The sequence below is a fragment of the Lotus japonicus genome, chromosome 1, assembly GCF_012489685.1.
Source record: "Lotus japonicus ecotype B-129 chromosome 1, LjGifu_v1.2".
Lineage (NCBI taxonomy): Eukaryota > Viridiplantae > Streptophyta > Magnoliopsida > Fabales > Fabaceae > Lotus > Lotus japonicus.
Genome location: NC_080041.1, coordinates 47,493,510 through 47,505,205, shown reverse-complemented (window position 1 = coordinate 47,505,205; position 11,696 = coordinate 47,493,510). Strand labels below are relative to the sequence as shown.

Below are 11,696 nucleotides of genomic sequence, written 5' to 3'. Positions count from 1 at the left end.
ATTCCACCAAGTCTGGAGCTATACCATGTGAAATCCGCATTCGCCAGAGGAAGGTCAATTAAATTCAGGTTAGAGACCAAATCGCATAGGGGAACATCAACTTCATCAACCATCCCCCTCCTCTCTCCATGGCTCAGTGTACCATTAAAATCCCCACCCAAATAACAGCCAAGACCCAATCTATCAATTTCTTCAGCCAATTTAATGAAAACTTCCCTTCGAGATGATGCAGAATTGGGGCCATATATATTACCAATGCAAACTTTGTATGATAAGGAAGGCACCTGGGCAACAAGAAGAATATAATTTTGGTCTTTGATCACCTCTGAGACATTTATAGCAGCAGGATCCCAGCAAGAAAGAAGACCTCCCGCAGAACCTACTGCCAAAACTTCAGTAAAATTAAGATTGAGGGACTTTGCAAACAACTCCCCAATTCTTCCTCTACTATCACCCAATTTAGTTTCTTGGATCAGAATAATTTCAAATTTCACCCTTTTCAAAACATCTTTTATAGCTCTCCTTTTCTCAGCACTCCCCATTCCTCTGACATTCCAAGAAATCCATCTTCTAGAACGACCCATCTATACAGTAACAGGTGGATGATCTTCCTCTAGCTCTTCAACTAAACCTTTGATAGCATCTTCATCAGACCCAGGATAAGATAAGCCAGCTGATTTCCCCAAATACCATGCCTTCAACGCCCTCGTAAAATATCTGCCGGAACCATGACTCGTTGCAGAATCTTGAATCTCCGCTAGTTTGGGATCTACACTCCCACCTCCCTCTGAAATCTCCCGCAGAATAGAGGGACCTGTCTGGGATTTGGGTTTTCTACCTCTCTTCTTTTTCACTTGACCAGGCTTAGCACAATCTAACACCAAACTCTCTAGAGAATTGAGTTTTGATGGTCTACTCACCCCTTGCTTCACCCTCTTAAGTACTTCCTCATCATCCTAGGCACAAGGTGCAGCAACTGGTGGTTCAAGAATAAAATCGTTAATTGACTCCCCAGACCCAATTTGTTTCTCTGATTGAACAAATTGATCGATTGATCCTGATTCTATTTCTTTCAACACGACACCGTTTCTTCTGGCAGGGAGGTGAGTTAAAAAATTGGTCCAAACAGACCCCATGAGAAACCCCATTGGGCCTTGGTCCACTAGGGTCCAGGGGTAGACTGGGAAATTACACCCATATAATAAGAGATTCAAATCTTCAGATGGGATGGTAATTTTAAAAATGATCTGATTAGTTTTTTCCTCCCAGCCATTTATAACATGAATTGTGGGGCTCCATAACTCAATCTCCCACGCCCACCTCATCTCACTTGGCCAATCAATCTCTCGCTTAATTCAAAATTTCTATCTGCCATTGAACTAGTACCAACACACAACTCATCATTAGTCGTTCTCACTTCTAAAACATAGCCGCCAAAAACACCAGACCCACCCACCAATGATGATTCATCTTCTCCACCAACGGTCGATTCAGCAACCATGGAAGACACCGGAGAGAAGCCGTCGTGATCACATTTAACATCAACGTCGTTGACATCATTTTCTTCCAATGGTGCCCTGTTCAAATTTTCGTTAAAAAGATAATCCACTTCAATAAGGACACTACAATCCACTCCATCGATGGTAACTGGAATAATCTGGTTTTCCAGAATTGGATCCGGAGCAACAATTAAAACTCTTGCCACATCAAACCGTAATCCCTTTTCTGTTTCCTCATCCATGCAAACTAATGAACCCAGAGGCCTAACAACCCTTGAGATAAATTCCTTGGACCACAGACCAATAGGAATTTTCCAGATTTTTAGCCATATCAAGAAACCTTCTGGAGATTGGTTCATTTTCGCTACCTGCAATTTAAGAAAGGGGTTCTCCCTGCATACCTCCATCTCCTTCAGAAAAGATTGACTCACTTCAGAAGAAGTAAACTCCAAGATCTATTCTTTTGCACCAAACGGTTTCACCTGCACGATCGATTATGGAATTCCCCTTTCAGCCAGGAGCTTCATAACATCCTCGCAGCAAAGCACTTCCTCCATCGAAGCCACTATAAATCTGGATAAATCTTTCTTGACTTCTATATTTATCCGAGTCATGACATTCTCGCTCCTCAAGGGATTTTCTACCTTGCTTTCAGTATTCTGCTTGACACGCCAGACTTTTCGGTTGCCTTGCGAACTGGCCTCTATCCGCCGCTCCTTTTTCCTCCAAACCTTCTTCAATTTTGGTTTTTCCATGAAGCTTTTTTGTTGTGGAGGTCTCCACGTAGGCTTGCGATCAACATATCTGGCCGGATTAACTGACAGAAAGGTCGAGTTTAATTTTGAGCCATGCAGTGCCTTCATAGCTTTCAAACCATCCCTCCTATCATAAAAGAGGACGAAACCAAACTTGACTTTTCTTCTTCTCTTCATCTTAGCAGGAACGAAAAAACTTGCTACCTTCCCAAATCGTTCGAACAACTTGCGCACCTGCTTGTAGCTTGTCCCCTCATCTAGTCCATCAACAAACAGTTTGAGACTGTCCTCTGCACGATCAAGATCTCTCTTGTTTACTCTAGAGGACTGAACCCTAGCAGAGCCGGTGGGGCTCTCCATTTCCTCCATTTTAATATATATATATTAAAAATAATAATATAAAATCATTCACGTTTTTTTATAGATAAATGTTAGCTGTTAGTAATGTTTGTAAATTAGTCCTACTCAGGGTTCGAACCTTGTACCCTAGACTCTTCACTCTACATCACACCCAACTCTTATCTCATAACTCTGACCACTTGAGTTATCCTTCGGAAACTAGTACGCCCCTATTATAAAATCATTCAAGTAATTCATACGCAACAATTATGACGTAATAACTAGTCCAATTATACAACACGGAACATTTATTTAATGTTGTGAAAAAAATGTTACCTAATATGAATCATTTATGGCAACAAACTCAAACTAGTTCTTGATGCATTTTTCAGCAAGATTTTGTCCATTGCATAAACCAATGTTGTTAAATGAATCCTGATTTCTCTTTAATTACAACACCTTAAGTTTTAAACACTTAATCAACATCAACATAACTGATTAGTTGATGAAGTTAACTTGTGAAACATTTTACCTTGACCAAGAGTTGGTTCATATAAATAGTTATTCAGGATCGAATTAACATGTTTACAATGTGGGCCATCTGAGATGATCAAAACGAAGATTTGTCTCGTCGAACAATTAGTTGAGTGAAACGAAGCCTGCAAGCTTACTAAAAAAGTGTGAGGCTACTTAAGCACAATCACCATTTTTAAAGTCTTATGGCTTAATAGCATTTTTGGTCCCTCACTTTATGCGATTTGACAGTTCTGGTTCCTCAAGGAATTTATCAACCTACAACGTTCCTCGCGTTCACTAACTATTACAGTTTTGATTTTTTGTCAACTTTCATCCAATATTTACCAATGAAGGTATGAAAAACGATAGAAAGGGGGGTTTGAATAGCGTTTTCAACTAAAAACTTTTCCCTCTTGAGATTTAGATAAATCTCTCGAACAAACAACACAAGGTGAAAAGATAAGAGATGAAGAGAAGTACACAAGTATTTTATCCTGGTTCACTTGATAATCGCTCAAGCTAGTCCAGTCCACCCGTTAAGGTGATTTCTTCCTTCTTAGAATGAAGGCAATCCACTATTCAAAGTTTGTTACAACTGCATTAGCAACCTGCTCAGTGACTAACAATACAATGAACTAGCAAACACTAAGATTCACTCTCATAGTCTTCTCAAGGAGCTGACCAAACTTGGTCCCTTAAGGAAGTCAAACTAACTGTTTGAAAGTTTTGGGTTAACAATGAATGCTTCTAAGAAAGCTAAGGTAAACACAATAAGAACGATTGAAGAAAGATTACTAAGAGAATATTGAATGGTTGCTTAAGCTTGTACAAAGTTTCTTGGCATCTTCTTCCAACTTCAACCTCTATTTATATTCCAAGGATTAGATTTGTATTCGTTGTTTGAAATGCTACCGTTGGAGGGCAAATCCGGAACTTCCAGATTCTGCTGTGGATGAACATCTTAGGTAAGGTCGTCTGGATAGTACAATTGCTTTTGTACTTGGATAGCGACGTGAGCCTTATTCTAGTTGACATCTGATCAAACGATGTTTCATGTTGGAACTTGTGAAGCTTGGTGATCAGAGTCAGAGGGAAGCTTGGATCCTCTGACCTTGGTATCTTCTGCTTCTGGACATCAGAGTTGGAAGTACTTGGTCTTCAGAGCCAGCTTACTCTTGGACTTCAGATTCTTTACTTCTCAGCTAAAGGACCTTCAGAGCTTCTGGACCTTCAGAGCCTCTGAACCTTCAGAGCTTGTGGTCTTACGAACTTTAAGTGATATGAATCCACATCAGAGCTTATCATCTTCAGAACTTCTGAAGCATATACTACTGTTCATTCAGAACATAGTGAGTGCGAAAGCGTTGCGTTGGTTACTCTTTGGGCTAAATGCTTCTGATAATTGTGAGTACTGACCAGAGTCAGAGCCTGTCATTTAAACACTCAGAAAACAATGTTAGAGTACCATAATTGTTTATACACAATAGTTAACATGTAATCATCAAAACATAGAGTTGTACTACATGACCAAATCTTGGTCTTACAATCTCCCCCTTTTTCATGATGACAAAACCAAGTATTTTGATGAACAATTCTTAAACAATAAACTGAATACACTCAGAGTTTAGGGTATCAGAGGTACACTTATTTTGAGATGTATTGTTTATTTTGCTCGTCCCGAATCCAAGTCACAGCTTGATTCTGAGCTTAGCTCCCCTTGAATCTAAGACTTAATAAAACATAAGTAATATCTATATTTTGAGCTAAAGTGAAAGTGACATATTGATATATCATTCAGATTCATATATATATAGGATTATCGAAGCGCATGAATAATCAGAGTCAAAGCAAGGAAAAGGTATCAGAGTCAACCAATTTGAGCATACGATCACTTCAGAAGAAGTGAAAATGTATTCCTTGCTAGTGCCCTACTGACAGATCTATGGTCATAATGATGGATCACTGAAAATTCTCCAAAGGAAAAGATAATACACTAACACAGCTTACACATCAAAAGTTGGGTTGTACTCCCCCTTTTTGTCATAAGCAAAAAGAATGGGGTGTGAAAAACTTAGCTTGAAGTACAAGGTACTCCCCCTTAGAGAAGGTCTAAGTTAAAAATAAATTTGGAGAAAAAGATAAATAGATAATTAGATTAATTAAGAAAATAATTAATTAATGCAGATGAAGAAAATTAAATGAAGTGAGTAACACCGGTCAAAAAGGAATAGATCGTGTACCACCGGCCAGGAAGTTTAAGATTTGCATCAGTTTCCAACGTAAACACCTCGAGAAACTGCTTCAGCAATAACTTCTGGAGACTAAACTTAGCTTATAAATAGCAGGTAAATCATAACATTCTTCACATCTCATCTGCTTCTGAAATTAAACATTATAATGGCATCCTTTGAAAATTGCATGAGTGAGCTTAGGAGGAAGGCCTTTGAGGAAGATCTCTTCTTCAATGTCAGGCACCCAGAGAGTCCTAGCATCTATCAACTGACAAACCAGTTGCTCGGCATGGGTATGAGTCCGGAGTTGGACGCCACGCTCAGAGGGTTCCTAGTTTTTATAGAGGAGCTGGAGCAACTCTTCCAGAGGGAGTTGGAAACCTCCTACGAGATTCGTGCTGTAGAGGCAGCACTTGAGGCCATGACTGCTAGTCCTGAAGAGGAGAAGCAGAAGGTTCGCCAGAGCCTGGTCAACTTGGAATACGAGAAGCATCGTTTGGAGCTTGAGAGGGCGGAGAAGCGTAGGTAGTGTAGGACAAGAAATGTTATTCAGAATGAAAATAAGAAATGTTAGGCTTTATATTCTTCCACAATTCATAAGGAGTCTTATTCAGAATTGGTCTGATAGAGATCCTGTTATGAATGTAACATGCTGTGTTTACTGCCTCTGCCCATAAGTGCTTTGCCATGTCAGTTTCTTGGAGCATGGTTCTGGCCATCTCTTGGAGAGTTCTATTTTTCCTCTCAACAACACCATTCTGTTGAGGAGTTCTAGGACAAGAGAAATCACGTGATATCCCGTAGGTATCAAACAGACTCTCAAACTTGTCATTTTCAAACTCTCCACCATGATCACTTCTGACACGCACAATCCTACAACCTTTCTCGTTTTGCACTTGGGCAATGAAGGTAGAGAACACAGAATGAGACTCATCCTTGCGACTTAAGAATTTTACCCATGTCCAACGGCTATAGTCGTCAACAATGACCATCCCATATCTCTTGCCACCTATAGACTCAGTTTTCACTGGTCCAAATAGGTCGATATGCAGAAGTTCCAACGGCCTTGAGGTGGAAACAACATTCTTTGCCTTGAAAGGGACTTTTGTAAATTTGCCTTTCTGACATGCTTCACAAAGAGCGTCTGAAGAGAACTTCAGAGTGGGAAAGCCCCTGACAAGGTCAAGCTTACTCAGCTGAGAAATCTTTCTCATATTGGCATGCCCTAACCGTCTAAGCCATACCCATTTCTCTTCATTAACAGAAAGACGACACTTTACTTTATGAGATTCCAACTCAGATAATTTGATCTTATAAGTGTTGTTCCGCCTCTTGCTGTTAAACAGAACAGAGCAATCGATCTGACTTACAGCCCTGCAAGACTTTTGATTGAAATTAACATCATAACCCTTGTCAGCTTATTGACAATAAGTTATGCATTAAACCATCTACCAACAGAACATTATCAATGCATGGACTATTATCAATACCAATAGTACCAGAACCAACAATTTTACCCTTCTCATTGCCTCCAAAACCAACTTCGCCTCCATGCTTAAGTTTTAGGTCTTGGAACATACGCCTTTCTCCCGTCATGTGTCGCGAGCATCCACTGTCTAGATACCATGATTGTGTTTCAGTGGAGCGATCAAGGATATCTGCAACATAGATGATCTTTTCCTTAGGTACCCACTTTCTGGGTCATTTCTTGTTAGTTACCCCAGAGGTTCCGACGACCTTGGGTTTCTCAACATGGTAATGCAAAGGAATCTGAGCATGATATTTAGACATAGAGAAAGTTCCCTTTTTGAGAGGGGGGTTAGTAACTTTATCAGGCAGTGGTTCAGGCAATATAGTACCAGAGGGTACAAAATGTTCATACAAAGATTTTCCCTTAGGCATAGGAGGCTCCTTTCTACTGGGTCTAGAATAGCCAATGCCATACATTTCATTTCTGCTTACGTCATAGATCATTGAAGCCATTAAGCTTCTGTCTACGCTTTTAGATAGGAATCTTTGAAAAGACTTTTCATATTTTGATTCATTCTTACTATCAGAGGCATCACAAGCAACAACTTCTTCTAATTTAACAATTTGATTTTTTAGCACATAGTTAGAATTTACTAAAGCATGATTACACTCATTTAATTCAGAAATTATTTTCTCATGTTCAGTAGAAGTTTTAGAGACAGCAGAGAAATCCTTTTTCAACTTTTTATGCTTAGTCAGAAGAGAGTTATATTTATCCATAATTTCAGACAAAGCATTTAGTTGAGAAAGATGCGAATACCTCATTCTCATCATCTAAGTTTGGATCATCCTCTGATGCAGATTCAGCATTAGTTGCATCTTCAGACTCTGCTTCTTTGTCCTTGACAATTGCCATGAGTCCTTCAACGATTTCTCCATCAGAGTCAACTTCTTCTGACTCTGAGTCATCAAAAGTCACCATGAGACCTTTCTTTGCTTTGAAGTGCTTCTTTGGCTTCTTGTCCTTTTTCAGCTTTGGACAATCACTCTTGTAGTGTCATGATTCTTTGCATTCGAAGCAAGTGACTTATTTTGATGAGGACTTCTTCTGACTGGATGAAGATTCTTGCTTTCCTTTGCCCTTTGATGAGCCTCTGTACTTGCTCTACCTGTGCTTCCAGATGCGGTTGAGCTTTCTGGAGATCAGGGTTAGCTCATCTTCATCAGAATTTTCAAAGGTTCCTTCAGACTCTTCAGCTGCTTGGAGAGCTTTGACCTTTTCAGATTTGGATTTCAAGGCTATAGACTTCTTCCTGTGAGTCTGATGCTCTTCACGATCTAACTCATGACTCTTCAGCATGCTTATGAGTTCTTCCAAACTCAACTGGTCAAGGTCTCTTGAAAACTTCAAGGAAGTTATCAAAGGTACCCAGTTTTCAGGAAGACCTCTAAGAATCCTCTTGACATGATCAACCGTGGTATAGCTTTTGTTGAGAGGTCTTATTCCAACAATAATAACCTGGAATCTGGAAAACATATCTTCAATGGATTCGCCAGGTTCCATCTGGAAAGCTTCGTACTTCCTGATCAAAGACAACGCCTTTGTCTCTTTCACTTCTTTGTTTCCTTCATGAGTCATCTTTAAGGAATCAAAGATAGACTTAGCATACTCACGATCTGCTATCTTCTGATTATCTTCAAAAGAGATAGCATTGAGAAGAACGGTTCTAGCTTTGTGATGTTCTGAGAATTTCTTCATCTGCTCAGCCGTCATATTTTCTCTTGAGAGCTTTTTGCCATTAGCATCAACTGGACGCGTGTAGCCATCCACGATAATATCCCAAAGATCAGCATCGAAGCCAAGAAAGAAGCTTTTGATTCTATCTTTCCAGTACTCGAACTTTTGTCCATCAAAGATAGGAGGCTCTGCACTGTAGACATCCTTTTGCGCATCACTGGTGGTAGCCATCACAGTTTTTCACACCGGCCCGGATCACTGAACACTGTTTGGTGTGGTAATCAGAACTTGCGCTCTGATACCAATTGAAGGTATGAAAAACGATAGAAAGAGGGGTTTGAATAGCGTTTTCAACTAAAAACTTTTCGCTCTTAAGATTTAGATAAATCTCTCGAACAAACAACACAAGGTGCAAAGATAAGAGATGAAGAGAAGCACACAAGTATTTTATCCTGGTTCACTTGATAATCGCTCAAGCTAGTCCAGTCCACCCGTTAAGGTGATTTCTTCCTTCTTAGAATGAAGGCAATCCACTATTCAAAGTTTGTTACAACTGCATTAGCAACCTGCTCAGTGACAAACAATACAATGAACTAGCAAACATTAAGATTCACTCTCTTAGTCTTCTCAAGGAGTTGACCAAACTTGGTCCCTTAAGGAAATCAAACTAACTGTTTGAAAGTTTTGGGTTAACAATGAATGCTTCTAAGAAAGCTAAGGTAAACACAATAAGAACGATTGAAGAAAGATTACTAAGAGAATATTGAATGGTTGCTTAAGCTTGTACAAAGTTTCTTGGCATCTTCTTCCAACTTCAGCCTCTATTTATACTCCAAGGATTAGGGTTGTATTCGTTGTTTGAAATGCTACCGTTGGAGGGCAAATCCGGAACTTCCAGATTCTGCTGTGGATGAACATCTAAGGTAAGGTCGTCTGGATAGTACAATTGCTTTTGTACTTGGATAGCGACGTGAGCCTTATCCTAGTTGACTTATGATCAAACGATGCTTCATGTTGGAACTTGTGAAGCTTGGTGATCAGAGTCAAAGGGAAGCTTGGATCCTCTGACCTTGGTATCTTCTGCTTCTGGACATCAGAGTTGGAAGTACTTGGTCTTCAGAGCCAGCTTACTCTTGGACTTCCGATTCTTTACTTCTCAGCTTCTGGACCTTCAGAGCTTCTGGACCTTCAGAGCCTCTGGACCGTCAGAGCTTCTGGTCTTCAGAACTTTAAGTGATCTGAATCCACATCAGAGCTTATCATCTCCAGAACTTCTGAAGCATATACTACTGTTCATTCAGAACATAGTGAGTGCGAAAGCGTTGCGTTGGTTACTCTTTGGGCTAAATGCTTCTAATAATTGTGAGTATTAGAAAACAATGTTAGAGTACCATAATTGTTCATACACAATAGTTAACATGTAATCATCAAAACATAGAGTTGTACTACATCACCTGTAACGCCCCGATTTCTCGAGTGTCACACAGTAACCAAAACGTCGTGAATTTTCGTCGTTTAATTAATTAATCTTCAATTAGTGACAAAAGTTCAATTTTACAAAATTCTTGAAACTTAACCATTTCGAACTTGCGGAAATAATCATCAACGTAAACCTCAAGTTTTATTAATCATTGAAAAGATTATGAAATAAATATCCGAAAGAAAACTTCAAAGTAAATTACATCAAGTTAAAATATCCCAACTAAAATAAAGTAATAGTTCAATGCTTCCAAAACTTGGTACTCTCAATCCCAAAAGAAAATGGATGTCTCTCAACCCAACCCAAATCCTTGGCCTCTTTCTCTTTATCTTCTTCCTCTTTATCTGAAGAGTAGTCGTCATCCAGTAGTGGTGTAACACCCCGATTTCGGTGGCGTCACTTTAGTAACCAAAAATAAAATAAAGCGGAAAAGCAGGTATATTTTTTTTGTTTTCTTTTTAAATAAAAAGACTTGTCGAATTAAAGACTCAACCCAATCGCGATTAACAGCGACTAACATACAATATAAGTACAGCCCTCGCTGCAACTATAAACATCGTCACGAGTGTCCTCAAGTGACGGAAACTAACTGAAAGTGGTACCCGCAGGAAAATAAGTGTGACCCATAGTTAGAGTCGTGAGATTTATACATACAGTCCTCCAAGAAAGTAAGTCGGCCCAAAATGGCCTCCAAAAGACTTCCTACGTTTGACAAACTCCCTGTGATCCTCATGGAAGGGAATCACACAAAAAGCTAATAGTCGGGGACCTACCCTGCCCCAAATTAAGAAATGAAAATCAGAGCTATGACAACGAAACCCGATATACTACACCCCTAACATCGACCCTCATCCGATCCTGCATGAAGTCCGGGGCCACATCGAAGGCTCAGTAGTAGTCATTTCGCTCCGGGTCTTCCCCGAACGACGAAGCATCACGAAACAATCCGTCAACGGCATCTGACAAAAAGGGCATACATAGCCCCCCAAACACAGGTAGCACGCGCAAGGGTCAACTCACGGAATATAGTATAGAGAATACAAGACAACAGGTAAGGTATAAGGGGTATATATTTATATGTTGTATATATACATATAAGTTCTGCATTGTCTACCCTAAGGTTTTTACATAGCATGTTATCAAATCTCTAATACAATTCAATCATCAAAACACATAACGATGTTTATCAACATCAAATCATCAAAAACACTTAACGATGTTTATCAACATCAAATCATCAAGATCTCAACAAATATAGTTAGAGTGCATGATATGTCAATGCAACGTCAATTCAAAAGGTTCTGGAAGAAGTAGGCTGGGCACGATCGAGTCGGTCCTAACACTGGCATTGTGTCGACCATAACCCTCGGGTGTCACTTACAACCTTGACATAGCCGGATCAGTCCTAACCCTGTAGGTTGACTTTTCCCTCCGCTATGCCTGACATCAACAGGTCGTCCTAACCTTACGGTCGATCATATCCCCCATCGAATGCCCGAGTTACCCGAAGGCATATACTGTACCCGAAGGTATATACTGTACTCGAAAGTATATACTGTACCCGAAGGCATATACTGTACCCGAAGGCTTATACTGTACCCGAAGGCATATACTGTACCCGAAGGCATATACTGTGGTCATAGACCAAAACTTGCTTTATCAGCAAAA

The 11,696-nt window shown here is 39.8% G+C and overlaps 1 protein-coding gene across 1 annotated transcript; it reads right to left on the bottom strand.

Moving 5' to 3' along the window:
* Positions 1–1,993: 1,993 nt before the first annotated feature.
* On the bottom strand, positions 1,994–2,623 carry LOC130737071 (uncharacterized). Its single transcript, XM_057588842.1, has one exon. It carries the CDS (start codon positions 2,621–2,623, stop codon positions 1,994–1,996), a length of 630 nt encoding a protein of 209 aa, XP_057444825.1.
* Positions 2,624–11,696: the final 9,073 nt, after the last annotated feature.